Source organism: Corvus kubaryi, unplaced genomic scaffold (genome assembly GCF_017639235.1).
Source record: "Corvus kubaryi isolate FWS band 111438036 unplaced genomic scaffold, C.kubaryi_AGA036_p1.0 37334, whole genome shotgun sequence".
In the NCBI taxonomy this organism is placed as follows: Eukaryota; Metazoa; Chordata; class Aves; order Passeriformes; family Corvidae; genus Corvus; species Corvus kubaryi.
The window spans coordinates 6,926,678-6,942,984 of NW_024581108.1; the positions used below are offsets into that span (position 1 = coordinate 6,926,678).

At 37.5% G+C, this 16,307-nt stretch overlaps 1 protein-coding gene across 2 annotated transcripts in view; it reads left to right on the plus strand.

The window, feature by feature from the left end:
* OLFM3 (olfactomedin 3) overlaps positions 1–15,535 on the plus strand; it is a 55,388-nt gene extending 39,853 nt beyond the window's left edge. For both annotated transcript variants that reach the window (XM_042030000.1, XM_042029998.1), the window contains exons 3-6: positions 1,760–1,915; positions 5,032–5,251; positions 12,754–12,860; positions 14,193–15,535. In XM_042030000.1, the coding sequence (XP_041885934.1) occupies positions 1,760–1,915; positions 5,032–5,251; positions 12,754–12,860; positions 14,193–14,870 (1,161 nt within the window). In that variant the 3' untranslated portion in view covers positions 14,871–15,535. The remainder of the gene's footprint in view (positions 1–1,759; positions 1,916–5,031; positions 5,252–12,753; positions 12,861–14,192) is intronic.
* The last annotated feature ends 772 nt before the right edge of the window (positions 15,536–16,307 follow it).

Below are 16,307 nucleotides of genomic sequence, written 5' to 3' on the forward strand. Positions count from 1 at the left end.
GGCCTGAGTGTTTGAACAGTAGCAAAAATCAACATAAAATGTAGACCTTAAAATACATTTTTAGCACACAATTGTTAGTATTATTCTAGCTATAGAAAAATCATTCCAGTGCTAATATAGAACCAGATCCCCATAGATTTTTGTTCCCTGTGCTTCCATGAACTTAAGAAGGGACTTAGTGTCAAGTCGTGATAGAACCCATAACATGAGATGCAGGGAGAGGACATTGATGGACCAGCAGAGACAAAAGGAGCTGCCTCCCCTCATGCTGTCTGTTCACTAAAGAAAGGAAGACTTCAGTCTTTGCTCCAGCATATTTCCCAAATACTAAAATATTACTGCAAAAAAAAAAAAAAATTACTTTCTTTTGAGGTGGGGGCTGGAGGGGTTTGTTAAGATCACAGCATAGTTTTTAAGCTGCCACAGAAATGAACCCAAATCATTAGCCTCTAAAAGCCATTTTCTTATGATTAGAACTGTGGCAATCACGGATATGTAATGTTGTATTACTACTTCACTGAGTCCATGCAGTCCTTTAATTAGAACCTCTATACGAATGTGTTTTCTGGCAAATGGAAATGCTCAAAGTTCTTCCAGCACCCGAAGGACTTTATTTGCCTGCTTTCAACAATTAGATAGGGGAAAAAAAAAAAAGTCTGCTTTTTTCATTAAAAATCCTTTCTCAGAACTACTAATGGCAACTGTGCAATAACTAATGTATACTATTTTTAAGAGTACTTTCGGAATCCACACATTCAGTAGATCATAATGAGTTAGTTCCAAACATGAATACCCATTCAAACATTGCATATTCTTGCAAACCACAGGAGTACTGCTGGGTTTGTTTTTTCTTAGGAAGGTACAATTTTTTTTCTGTTTGAGCCAAAACTTCAATAAGGTGCGTAATACATTTACAGCAATTTGGTTTTCTCATGTTTTGGGAAAACAAAACACTTACTGAAATAGAATAACTGCACTTGGAAAATGTGTCATTTTTATGGCTGGCAAAAGCATTGCTTTCATAACAGAAACTTTTAGAAGTATGTATAATTTACTCTGGATGACAGTTACTGTTGCCTCACTGTAATAAAAGTCCTCACTATAGCTACAAAATCACTTGCTCTTTTGGGTAACAAAAGTTACCTAAACATTCACTACTTTTCATCTATTAAAAAAAAAAATAAAATTGTGGTTTTCTAACGCTGAGACCACTGGATAAAATTTTTCATTTTACATTTACTTACAGAATTATGAGCAAACACCTCTGTGGTGATTGACACACCCCAGCTTATCTCTGGGTAGTCTTATGAATGCCTTATATTGAATGATTATATAAATGCCTACTAACAATGGAAGTCATGCTCTTCATGCTGACCAAAATCTCCAAATTTCAGTCCTGTGCCTCCCAAAGTGCCTGGAAGGAAATATACATTGTATTAGCACCTTCTGAACCACAGTCATATCTACTACAGGTCTCAAAGTTGACTCCATTGCCTGACAGCCTTTCCTGAGCCCATTGTTAATGATGCTTAAAGGATCTCTCTCTCTTTACCTCTAAGTAGTGCAAATAATTTATGGCTTGAAGGTCTTGCCCTGTTCCCCAGGATTTGTACTGTCACGCAGTTACGGAATGTAGAATCATACTGTGGTAGAAATGACTCACAACAATTCACAGAAGTGCATTTCAAGGCCTGACATTTAACCAGGAAAAAAGGTAAAGCAACAAAAAGTGCTTTTAGAGACTGTTCTTCTTTAACAGGTTCAGAATATGTCCCAGTCGATTGAAGTTCTAAACCTACGGACTCAGAGGGATTTCCAGTACGTTTTAAAAATGGAAACGCAGATGAAAGGGCTGAAGGCCAAGTTTCGGCAAATCGAAGATGATCGGAAGACATTAATGACAAAACATTTTCAAGTAGGTTCAGTTTTAACAATGACTCTCAAGCCTGCTGGAAACAATGTACAAAGTAGCAATGCATGGACTGCTAAGGTCTCAGCTTGAAGTGCTTGTACCATTAAGCACCATCAAAAAGAAAAGCATAATAAATATTCCTTTATGATGATAATCTCTTGCTCTGTTCAATTTAATTGTAATAGGGAGGAACTATTAATTATTAAGTCATTAGAGAAATGTCACTTATAAACAGATTCCTGTTTTTTCTGTATCAGTGTGCATGTCATACTGAGAAATTTATATTCATTCAAGCTCCAATGATAAAGAGGGAGATCCAGTGGAATTAATAGCAAACAAGTAGAGTTCTGTGCTTGTAGTGTTGCCTGACATTTACTGCAGTTGAAGGGAAGAAAGGCTGAAATAAATCAGTTTATTGTAATTTTTATCCAGTACAATTAAGATCTAATTTCATGTCTGAAGGTCTGCTGTTTTGAATTTGAGATGGGGAGGAGGGCAATCACTCCCAGTCACATTTGCGTGATTAAAAAAAGACTTCCACCGAATTTTAATGACAACAAAAACCACAAGCCAATCCTTTTGTGAAGAAGAAGGGTTGCAGATATTACAAGATATCATTGTGTATTCTGAAAAAGCTACCTGAAGTATCCTTCAGGAAAAAAATACTTCAGGAGCATATTTAAGTTCTTTAAATATCAAATCTGATAAATTGATCTTTCAAGGCTTTGAGAACACAAAACAGATTCTAGAAAATACATTCTGAGGATTACATTATGTTAAGCAAGTATATATTTTTTGAAGTGTTTCTGAAAGTTCCCATAAAATGAAAATTTTCTAATTGGTGCTAGAGTTAGATACCTAAATAATTACATTGCCAAGAGGTCTAGGGTTTTTTTATCAGTGACACTGAATATCCAGTGGGTCTTAATAATATCAGGAAGTAAGTACACTAATGATCTGACTACCAAGCTTTATAAATTAAGTCATTGTTCTTAGTTTACAGCTGTTTGAGCACATACTTCCAGGTTTTTTGGTTAATAAGAAACATCTCCACCTTTTTTCCTTTTATCCCATATTGCTACAATAACAACACATTTGCATAATGCCATTATATATTCGGTATTCTCATTTTAGTTTTCCTTGGAAGCAAAATATCAAAATGTGAATGTCTGACACACAATGTCAGAGATAGCACAATACTCCAGTACTCTAACCCTTTAAATACCCAATATTTCTATTGGCCGGTCATTTACTTTCAGTCTGACGGTTTGCCAGGAGTATAAAACAGAGTTCCAGCCAATCAAACTATAAAATAATTTAAAAGGTCAACATAATACAATATGCTCTTCTGAAATATAGTCTACCAAAAATTCCAGTGCTTTATCTTTCCTGAGACAGAAAAATTCATGTTGGATATAACATTACCCTTCATATCAACTGGCTTAAAGTGCCAGAACACATCTACCACCTATCTGTGTTGCAATACAAATTAGTTTTCTTACCACTCATCACAGCAACAAACTCTGGAGTGTCAGCTGAAGAAAATTTTTTTTTTTTTTTTTAAATCATGAAAATACCAAAATCAACTTTATATGATTTACTGAAGCGAGATATTCTAAATCTGTGTTTTCATGCTGATCAGAACCAAGGAGTTGGTCCAGATCACACTTGAGCATACAGTTAGTCCATGCTTTATGCCAAGCAGGAAGTACCTGATTGCCATAAAAAGTTACAGCAAGTTTGCTCAAATGATACATCATCTGGCATAAATCCTACCAGCAATACATTACCTCCACTAATTCAAACACTTTTTATCTTCCTGAGTTTTTACAAGCTTTGCGTTTTTTCCCATTACAGCTTATCCATGGTTTTTGGCCATTCACCACCCCACAGAACTGAAGCCTAAGTTCACCATTTCAAAATGAAGTAACAAAAACTATGGTTTCTGGAGCTATTCTCTCTCTGTCACAAAGCCTACTTCCCTTGTCATCAAGGAAAAAATTACTATTCATTTTAACAGGCATAAAGTAGGTTTAAGTTAAGATTTTAATAAAAACAGCCAAATAAAAATAGCTTTAACTGTAAACAAAAGGACTTCACTTCTTTGTGTCCATTTTGGTAACTCTGCTACCATAATGGAATTGGAAGACCCCCTGAGAACAGAATCAACAGAACTAGTACTCTCAAATCCATATATACTGACATATTGGCTACGTTTCAGTAAAGCAAAATCTTTTGACTGCAAGGATTCTTTGAGGTTTTCTACAAAACAATAACAAAAAACAACTTCAAATTGGCTTAAATTTAATAAAGCCCCTATTATTAGTGCATTTAAAAGAATAATTAAGAAATGAAAGATGGGTAACCAATATATGCTAAAAATTAAGACAAATTCTCAAAGTATGAGTCTCAGGAAAAATCTGAGAAAAGGGCAATCTGAGATTTCAAGGTGGAGCTTTATTTTCTTCAGTCAGTGTTTAAGAATAGGATTGGCAATGCAACAACAACTGCACGTGGCAAAAAAATACATTTGTGATATTCCAGAAGAGATGTCAACTGAGCAAGTTCAAAAGCATTTAGTGATGTACCCAGTTGACAAGCACAAATCACAATTAAGAACCATGGATTTTTTACTTCAGAAGAAAAAGTTAAATATCATTGTGGTTGGAACAGGAATAAACACCGTTCAACAGACATTGAGGAAAAAAAGAATTTAGTACTTCTAGGGAATGAAATAGAAATTAACAGCCCACCAACTATGTATGACAGCTCTGTAAACCAGGTATGATCTTGAACACTACTGTGCATTCATCTTCTGATGAAAGACACACTTAGGGGTGGTTTATATCCTCTAGATGGAAAGTCAGTGGGTTTGGTTCAGATCATCTGAAGGTAACTCTTTATTTTCAATAGAATAACTATTCTCTCATGCATTTAGTCTACTGCTTACTACCATTAAGTCTGAGGTGCCTAAGACTTTTCACAGTAGCCTAACAATAGATCTGTAAAATAAATAATCATTTTCAAGTTGTTTTAATAATCAGGCATAAATATTAAAGGGAATTAGGGGATTGAACTCCTTTAAGCTGCTCTAATGCACATATGATTGCCTTTAACAGGAGTTGAAAGAAAAGATGGATGAGCTCCTGCCACTGATCCCAGTTCTGGAACAATACAAAACTGATGCCAAGTTGATCACACAGTTCAAGGAGGAAATTAGGAATCTGTCTACTGTGCTGACTGGGATTCAGGAAGAAATTGGTGCTTATGACTATGAGGAACTACACCAGCGTGTAATCAATTTAGAAACCAGGCTTCGTGACTGCATGAAAAAGCTCAGTAAGTTAACAAGTTCATGGCAAATTTTGTCCCTTTGCTATGCATTTTTAGTTGTCTCTCCTTAGAAAGATTAAAGTTTGTTTGTTTCTTTGATGAAAGACTGCATCATATTCTGATCTGTGTTACCCTAATAAAAAACAAGAGTAACTCAACCTAAGGTCAGTCATATCATTCTAAGTACATGACAATGTTCTGCCCTACTGTATACAGAAGGAATTAAGATGAAAAAATATAACAGATGGAAAATTCAAAATCTGAGGTTTAAACCAGTTGGGGAGTTACAAATATTCTTTCAAAAAAAGCTCAGACACACACTGCTACTAGAGTCATCTTTGGGCTGTCAATGTGAAAAGAAAAATAGTGAAAAGTAGACTTTAATCAGTTTTGAGATGTCCACATCATAAGCCTGTCATCTTGCTATAACACCTGAGAGGCCACTGACTACAATGTCTTTAGCCTGTATTAGTGTTAGGAGAGATATCCCATTCTCCAATTTGCATTACAATCTAAGCCTCACATCTAATTTAAGGGAGCAAAGTGTGATTTCTGCAGGATGCACAGCAACGATGCATTGCTATTGCTGCACCAGGTTTACTTCAGGCTGCCTCCATCTCAGCTGCTCCCATGCTGGCACTAGTTAGAAAAAGTCACACGTTGAGCATCTCTGAAAATCAGCACTAGCTCAGTATCAGCTACCAAAACTAAGGGCCTGAAGGATCAATATCAAGTGTCAGGCACAACTTCCATTGATAGGTAACCTGCTTTACAAACAGTGCAGTCTCTCCTTTTCCCAGTCTATCCATGCATTCGGAGATTTCTGAATGGATCACTGTTGCAACCTGGATTACTACAGCAAACAATCCAGCCCCATTATGAAAAATGAACACTTTGCAGTTTAGCATTGAACATGAATAAACTTGAAATTCCAAGGTTTAGGCCTGTGATTGGTGTCTCAGTTATCAAATGCTGCCCAGGACATTAAATATCTTTTTAACTGGATAAGCAGAGCCTCCTTATTTTTGTGATGCAATAGAATGAGAAAAATCTAGGTTAAGTTAACCTCTTAAATTATTTATTTCCATTTCTTTATTTTATACTGGAAATAGCACAGTGAGGATGTGCTAAAATACATGAAAGACTTCTTCAAACAGAAATTTCTTATGATCCTATTTTCCCCTCAGTACACACACATAATAGCGCATTACTGCATTGACAGAAGGCAGTCAGGAGAAAATGGCTGTGTTGCAATACTGCAGCAAATAAGAAAATTCCTATGAATAAACAGTATTTTCTGATAGCGAGTGTTCCAGTAAGTTATTAGATATCAAAAATCATCAGTTTAACAAGTATTGTTTTCCAATGCTTTTACAGGTTTGGTGGTTTTTTTTACAGTTTTTACTGATTAGTGAAGCAATGACAGTGTGAAATATATTTTATACACCAGAATTAGGTGTATTGATATCCTATCCTGAATTCCTGCAGTAAATTCTAATCTCTTGATGTACCTAATGAAAAAGACATTGAAATTACATATATTAGGCAGTAGGGAGGAAAGTTTGTATAAAATAAATTATTAAGCATATCCATTATCAAAAGGGAGTGGACCTTCTCAAGATGTAACACAGATTCATTCATCCTTATTGGCGTTATTCCCTGGACTTAGATGCTTAAATTACTTTTATGGTCCCCTACTAACGGACTGGCTGTTTTTCTGGCCTATCCCTGTGCACCCTTTAAAGTACAAACAGCCTCAGTTCGGCTTCCTGTAACTGCTGAAAGCTGGGACTGTGTGCTCAGATCAGAAAGCATAAGGGGAAAGCAGCTTTCATGCCAACGCCTTCTTTGCAGCCACATTGGCCACGCTGGAGATGACCCAGCTGTGCCTGTCCGTGCCAGCCTGAGAGCCAGAAGCCAATGGCCCCAGTGTGCCACAGGATCTGGCTTGAAGCTTTGCAGATTTTGCTACATTTCACAATACAATTTTCTAATCAGCGTGTGCAATAGCTGTTCTCCACTCTTCTCCCTCACAGGTGTTTTTCAGCAGTATAATGCATTATTTATATTGTCCTGGCCACTTAAAAGGGTTCTTCCATCTGCACTGGCAACACTTTCAACACTCGTTAACATACACTAAGCAGTTAAATCATTAAACTGAGGTTTAATGATTACCACAACAGTTGTGATGACTGAATTTTACTTCTCTTTGGAATAAGAGAAAATTGAAGATGAAACTGCTGAGAAATTAGTTGACATAACTTTTAAAGGGTGCGTGCAGGTAAACACGTAGGAATAGAGTGCATGTGATTACACACACCCCAAATTCACATGTACTTATGCATGTATGGGTCCTTTGCTGACAATCCTGTAAGTCATGTGTACTTGTAAGAAATTGCAGGTTGCACACGGTGCTTGGAACCCTCCTATTCTTGTCATGGCCTGTTTATGAAATTGGAAAAAAACTTACATGGGTAGCATTCATAGAAGCCAATACCCTGACATATAATTAGAGTAGATATATATTGGATTCATGTCTAGCTACATTTGATTATAATGTAGGCTCTAAACAATATTTTACAGTGACATTTTTTTGTTAGCAGTTCAAAAGTAGAGTATTCTATGTATCCAAAGAAGTGCTGTTACATCAGTGGCAGAGGAGCTATTAGTGCAGGCATGAGACTACTGATTGCAGTGGTACTTGTACTTCCAAAGCATCCTTCCCTTTGGGATTTGAGGAACTTTACAAATATCATTTAGTATAAACCTGGGCAATAAAAAAATAGATTCTTATCCCCATTTTGTAGATGATGAAACAACCAACCCAGAAGTATAAATGACTTTTCCAAAGATTACACACCGAGTCATGGCATCCATGCAGAAAAATCCAGGGGCTTCCTCTCAGCAGACTGTAATAACTATACTAAAGTGCTTCCTGGATTGATATTATGCAGGAAAACAGATATATATTTATTTAGAACTAGTTCTTCATTCCCTCATGCTGGTATGTTATGACAAATTTGACCATAAGCAGAAAAGTGCAAGCAGTAGAACACTTGGAAGTCATTTGTGCAAGTGCCAAAAAAACCTCACTTCATTTTCCCCTATTTATTACCCACAAAAAAACCTGCAATAATGATGCTTATGAACACTTCAAGAGAATGTTGGGATTTTATTTCCTTCACCAGTCCTTCTACAAATTATACACTCACTTGCTCTATATAGCAGCTACCAATATTCATTCCTATCACAGAGACTGGGGCTATCTACCCATTTCTAGCTATCTCCAAAACAGCTCCTGTGCAGTTGGGCTATCACAGCCTCCTCCTGGTATTTGCTCACTTTGGAGCTCTCCAGATGCATTCTGCCCCATATACTTTCACAGCCCACAGGCTGTACAAAAGTACATCTATTTTCTGTTTTAATGGTCACTTCATGCTCAACTTTTTCCTTAACATAAATAAATACTGGAAATCATGAATAGACTTACAGGAGTCCACTGTACAGAATTGTTAAAGGAGATGAACCAAGCCAGAAACACCCGGATTGTGCATGGTATGATGCTTCTTGTACAGCTCAGTTTAGGATGTAAAAAGACTCCATGATTGAGATTTTCCAACTATTACAATCAATAATGATTGGGATTTTCTAATGTAGGCAGCTACTTCTTCCAAAGCCAAGGGAAAGAGACTGAGGGCTTCTAAAAATCCCACTGCTTTTCTGTGTAACCCTATCTGAACCTCTTTGGGAAGAGAAAAAAAGCCTAGAAATATCACATTTTTCTTAGTTCTTACCTGAACTTCCTGACATTTCTTAGTATGGAGATATATTTGACCTAACTTTTTACTAGCATCTGGTCCTTCTATCAGGGAATCAAATTGCTATATTGCTATAAACAAAGACTTTTCATATGTTCTCTTCTGCCAGTGGAAAGAAAGGAGAAAAGAAAAGAAAAAAAAAAGTGTGGGCAGGGAAGAAGATTTTCGCTACTTCGAAAAAAAATTTGCATGGGCTAGTTTTAACTGTCAGCCCCCTCACTGCTATGGAAAATTCACAGTCCAGAAGTGATTCCCCTTTCACATGACATTTGTCTCTGTTCTATTTATCTACATACAAAATGAGCTAAAGAAATGTCTCAACTGGAAACTAATTGGAATTTTCATTAATTTCAAAATCCCTGACTTTTCATGCCAGAAGAATTTTAAGATCCTGCCTGCAGTATGTTAGTATCACCATTCCCTAGCAAAAAAACCTCAGCATGCAAGATCAACTTTAATACTGCCACCCAAACAATTAAAAGGTTCATTCCACAGCTGAGAATACAGGCAGGGATTAGATGAATGCTCTTTGTAGACAAGAAGAAGCTGTTACCAGGAAAATTTCTTGGACTGAACACAAATTTGGAAGTGCGTAAAAGCAAGAGGAGACTCACCTTGTGTCAGTGAGCTGTTAAACGTGACTTCTGCAAAAGTTACTTGTGCAGCCTTAAGCAGTTTAAAACATCATCAGCTGATTCAACTTGACCGTTCAGCCAAGGCTTGCTCTGGGGCCTTGTCCTTGTTCTTTCGAGCAATACTTTCTGAACTGAGAGGACTTTCTGGTTTGTTTGAGTTCTTTTTCTTCCTCATTAAACAGAGACCCAGTCACGAGGATCTCTCAGCTATGGGGAGGCTGGGATGACAAGACAGAGGTGGGCTCTGACAGCTCTGCTGCTTCCTTTTTACTGTCCATGCTGTCAGCGAGTAGGTCAGCAGACCTCAGGTACTGCTGGGATTTACAGAAGAAGCCTGCTGATGGGATATGAATTATCACTACAATGGGAATGAATTATCATATGTGGAAAAAATACTTGTAGTATTCCTTAGTTTTAAATACCAGTTCCATCAAGTTACATCATAAAATAAGCAGATCTATGGGTTTCTGTTTAATGAGGAAGGAAAAGAAAAATGGCACCTACTACAGGGCAGGAGGGAAAAAAATCCTCATGCCTCTTACAAAGTGCTCTGTTTTGGTATTCCAAAAAGAGAAGCTTTGTCACTTTTTCAGTCAGCTACCCCTCAGCTATACAGCAGCTCTCCTAAGAGTCTTTCTTGATCACTACATGCTGCCTGGGAATAAAAATTTGATCAGAAGTATACCCTGACTCAATCTGCTGATCATTTAGCGGCTGAAGTACAATGTCATCTCTTTTCACATTGAACAGCATCTCAGTACGTTTTGAAAGATCATTCTCTGAAAGCATCTGACTCCCATGACAGGGGTACACAACTCAGTTCATATAGTTTAAACTAAATGAAGGCTGAAGAGGTTAATTAATTATTAACAACATGTAACTAACTGTAATCAGTGAGCTATACATTCAGGATAAATACAAGTAGTATAACAGAGGAACCACAGTACTGACACTTAAGCATACAAATCTCTGAACATTGTTCTCTAGCCTCAAAAAGCCCCTCACACATGGAGCAGCACCCAAAGAGCTGCAGAGCTGAGTGCACACCCCCACAGGGACTCTGACCACCACCTGCTCTTACCCCTCTCCTGCTGCAGCTCCAGGGCCTCAAGCTTGCTGTGTGCCGGTGCTGCTCCCACCATGCCCTGGCACTGCTGAGCCCACCTGGAGTGCTCACACACCTGCCCTGCCTGGGCCCCCTGACACAAAAGGTGGCTCTGGGATCACTCAAATCCCTGCCAGGGGCTCTTCCATAGGTTTTATCCATTCAGAAGCAAAATCTCACAACTCATTTTGAGTCCACATTTAGCTTCCTCGACTTTTTTTCTTCATAGAAGAAACAGTGCTTCAGATTCCAAATTCTTTTTGTGCTTTCCCACTAATTGCAATACTGTGTTCTATAGGCACCAATTAGTATTAGTATACCTTATAACTCATGCATTCACTGTGTTTTAATTATCTTAGAAACTACAAGTTCAGGAGGGATTTTATTCTGATTTCTTTCTGCTTATTAGTTTTCTGGTAACTTATTCCAAATTAAGTATTCCAAATTTAAATTCAGACCTTCAGAAGGGTTATCTCATGCCCATTTCTGAGACTATTTACTAATATATCATGTAAAAATAAAAGCCTTCATCTTGATAGGTTATAGACCTCTACCTTTCAAGCTAATAGCAGTTCATGCTGTAGAAAAAGAGAATTCAGCACACGATAGCAGCCCATCTACAAAAAAACAAATCGAGAATAAAAAATTATGTACAATGATAACCAAGTATAAAAACCTATAAGATTCTTTAAAATGGGAAATTCCAAAAATATCTTCAAAATATTGTACCATACATAGATTGAGATATGTAAATAATAACGTCTCTTAATTGACCCAGAAAATAGACACAGCCTACCCTGCTCATTGAGATCTCAGCGTGCATTCAGTTATTTTCATTTTCAATCCATACAATTTCCCCGCCTGTGAATGAAAACTACCCAAGCAGCTTCTGAGTTTTCACCACAGCATTAACCCAATCCTAAGTGACTGAAATAGGCTGGCATAATACATTCCTTTCCAGTTACAGAGTATAGAATTCAGGCTTCATGTGACCCTCTCTTTTGAAGTGAATCAATTCACTCTCAACACCAGAGAGTTTGTTTTCCACATTTCCTAGATAGACATGGTTTATCACTATAGCACAACCATGTAGCTCAGAAAAGTGGTTATGTTTAAATTTTAAAAAAGTTAATTAAATGTTTCACTTCTTTTTACATTATTTTCTTTAAAAACATGCTATTTGACCTGATTACATGCACATCACTGTGTGGTATTAAATCTTGGTTCCACCAGGAGCTTGTTACTAACAGATATCTTATTAATATCCCCTAAAATATAGATTTTTGAATTGTTTGGAAGGTCAACATCCAAGATGGCATCGACTTTCATTATTTCCTCCCAGACAGCCTAATGGATTAGAAGCCAACCAATACAGCCAATTTTACTAAATAATTCTCATACTCACTTTCTTTAGCCAGCCTCCAGTACAGAAAGAGCCATGTGTGTGTGAGCATGGGGCAGTCAGGCACAAGCTTTGAGTACAGACACGCTGTGTGTACATGCTCTTTTTTTTGTGTCTGCCCTTAACCACCTTGTTACCTTGGCAAATGGAAAACTGAAACATCCATCAATCCTAGCCTTGTGCTGAACTTCCTGAAGGCAGAATTGGGGGGAAGATTATGTCTTCATTTCATTTATTATTAAATGTTCTTCAACTCAGAAAATATTTTACTAGGTTATATTTTAGTTTATGCCCAAAAACCATAACTGTGCTTCAAAAGATATAAATACAAAAATATATATCAATAAAATTTTATGGGTATACTTTTACATATTTATATTATTCTTCAATAAGAAGAGGTTCCTTCAGTGAAGGTGACAATCAATCTTCAACATAAGCCTGAATCCCCTGGAGCTACTATGAAGTTTGGAGCATTTGTTCTTGTGCTCTGATGTCAAGGAGAGTTGTGCAATTATTTGCATTAATGCATTTGTTTTTTTTAATTTCAGCATGTGGCAAATTGATGAAAATCACAGGCCCCATTACAGTGAAGATATCTGGAACCCGATTTGGAGCCTGGATGACAGATCCATTGGCATCAGAGAAAAATAACCGAGTATGTTAAGGCATTATCTTCGTGTCCTGGAGTCTTACTTGGCTTCTTTTAATCCTTTAAAAGATACTTTCCCTTTAAAAGATACTCGCAAGCATGTTTCTTCTACTTCAGTCATTTTCACACTCAAACATCTTCAGAGAAAAAGCAACAGTATTTTTGAAAAAACATCCAAAGACAAAAGTTAACTGAGCGCTTTTGTGCTGTTTCCTTCAAATTTTTCAGGCTTGACAAACATCTGAACTGACAACACAGTTTTTTTATTTTGTAACATATTTAAGTGTGCTTGGGTCTTTTAAGAACCAGAGTAATCTAAAACAAACATCAACACTTTTACCCAAGAGCAGGACCCATAATGCAGCACAGTTAAAATTGGCAGAATTAGGTCCCATATAGGCTCTAGTCAGACCATTTGCTCCATCATGTCCAAGTTATGGTATTGTTTTGTTGTTTGATCTGCAATAGTATCTCAAATTGGCAACAGTTTTGAGAAGGTGCTCTCTCCATCAAAGGCCTTTGGAAGTCAAAACACTAGGTGTCATTTGTATGAGACCCGCAACATTAATTTTTTGAATACAGAAAAAAACCAAAGGCAACGGAAAAGACAACATAAAAATGACAACAAATAAAGATTTATGTGCAGCTCTCCTCTGCCCACTGTGTCCATGCAGGTTTGCTACTTAGTCCAGAAATCTCAATTACCTTTAGGAGAGCAGCAAACTCTTAGAAACTAAAAGAAGAAAAGGAAAAATGCATGAAGGAGAAAAATGGAGGAATGGAAGTTCCATACAGAACATTAAAAAGAAGTAATAATTCTCCTTTAAGGGGAAAAAATGGCTTTGAAACTCTACTAGTTTCTTTGCTATTGTTTTTGTTTCCTTTACTAAGAAAAGACTATGTTTCTTTGAATAGAGATTCAGCTGAAAAAAGTTTAACCACATTTATTCCTAAGTATAAATTCAAGTTTATCTCACGTGACGTTTCCCATGTCTCTCTTGGAATATTAGTCTCTAGAAATATCTTTAAGCAAGCACCATATAGCAGAGGCCCAAACACTGAATAATCCAGAATTAAATTTCTCTGAAAATGCAGACACTGTAGTTAGTAACAGTTGTATTGAGAGTTCACCTGTCAAGGTAAGTTTTGATTCACAAATTAAAGAGTTCCTCCTGCTTTTGTAACAGGAATGTGGGCAATATTGTACTTTGACAGCCTGCTGCACATCTAAAACTTGTTTTCCTTCTTTTTCTGCAATGTCTCCATCATGCCATATCATGATCACATACCACACACTGTGTTCAAGATGTTTACTCCCAGTCTTTGTTTTCTTTCCAGGTCTGGTACATGGATAGCTACACTAACAATAAAATTGTCCGCGAATACAAATCAATCGCCGACTTCGTCAGTGGGGCTGAATCAAGGACATACAACCTTCCATTCAAATGGGCAGGAACCAACCACGTTGTCTACAATGGCTCCCTCTATTTCAACAAGTATCAGAGCAACATCATCATCAAGTACAGCTTTGACACAGGGCGGGTGCTGGCACAGCGTAGCCTGGAGTACGCTGGCTTTCACAATGTCTACCCTTACACCTGGGGTGGCTTCTCTGATATCGACCTGATGGCAGATGAAATTGGGCTGTGGGCTGTGTATGCCACCAACCAGAATGCAGGCAACATTGTCATCAGCCAGCTAAACCAGGATACACTGGAGGTGCTGAAGAGCTGGAGCACAGGCTACCCAAAGAGAAGTGCTGGAGAATCCTTCATGATCTGTGGCACCTTGTATGTTACTAACTCGCACTTAACAGGAGCCAAGGTCTACTATTCCTATTCCACAAAAACCTCCACTTATGAGTACACAGACATTCCTTTCCATAATCAGTATTTTCATATATCCATGCTTGACTACAATGCAAGAGATAGAGCTCTCTATGCCTGGAATAATGGACATCAAGTCCTGTTTAACGTCACCCTTTTCCACGTCATTAAAACTGAGGATGACACATAATTCTTTCCCTTACCTCCCTCCCTCAAAGCAGTCTCATTTGTGATTAACTCTAAAAGCATCCATCTCTCTCAGTTCCTTTTAATCTACATTTCTTTCTTCATTAAACAAAAGCAACATTTTCTACTATGTAATGCATTTTAATATGGCTTGAACCTGTCAAAAATGACCTGTCAGAAATAAAAAGCATCTTAACTCATGATTCTGCAAGGTCTGTCAAGACCTTGTCTTGAAAAGCACTAAAGAGGATTTAAATGGCTAAAGACAGTTTTAAAAGATTATGATCTGCCTTATTTTAGAGTCAGAGACTAATGGTGGCTTAAATGCATGAATGTCTTTTTTTACCTCATTTTTTTTTTTTTAATATATTGCTTAACTTCAGGAAACATTTCGGTAGTGTCAGACACATATTGCACATTGTATTTTTTTATTTATTCCAAAAGAAAGATTTAGGAATTTAATTTACTTAGACAAGGAGTATGATTCATTTTGCCATCATCCAATTTCAGATGTGGTGCTGTACAGTATGTTTTTAAATCTCTTGCAAACATTTTATCAACAGTATGTATTTCTACCATTGTAACCACCATTGTGCAATTGTATCTCTTCACTTACGTGAAAGTAAACTAAGTACTATTTTTTATAAAATATATTGAAGCTGAATTGCAGTTCTGGCTATGAGTCAATTGAAAGTGGTAAAAATCTGATAAAAGGTTGTTATTTCTGAGAAAGACCAGTAGCTTCTCAGATGCATAATTTCTATTCTCAGCTTTGCTTCCTAGATCCCCTCCTTCTCCAGTGGTGCTTACTGGCACATTTTCAACTTTGAAGCTTCACACCAGTTCCAGCTTTACAATTGTCTGCCCTGTCCAGCCTGTTGCAGGCTTCACTCTGTCTCAATCTCTTTTTTGCCTACTTTCCTCCCTCCCACCATTTGACTGCCCCTGTTTGTGCCTATCCCTGCTCTGGGCTTTACAAGCGAGCGTGGGAGTGCAGCCGAGAGTCCCATGTTTGAGCTGCTCTGGGGCACTGAGGAGCAATGGTACAAGCCACGCTGCTCTCCTTTATCTGTCTGTCTTCTTACTTGTAACAGGAGAACATCTGTCTGTTGACAAAACTCTTCTCTGGGATGACAGTAATCACAGAAAATACAACAGGGAAGGTACAAAGCCCAGATGATCAGTGTGGCCCCTGGTAGCCACCATAATTCTTGTTAGGAAACAACATTGAGGCCAACCTCTTGCAAAGAGGTTTGGGATTTTCTGGCAGCAGAATTGCTGCACCCAAACTGATGCCTTCAAGAAACAAGTATTTCTGAAAGCTGTGTGGGTTGCTGTAGTATCTCATTAGAAACTGGGGGGCAGGGAGAGGTGTGCATATTTTACTGAGAAAAAAAGAATGAGGTGCTATTTATCTCTTGGCATAAATGGAAAGAAAGTA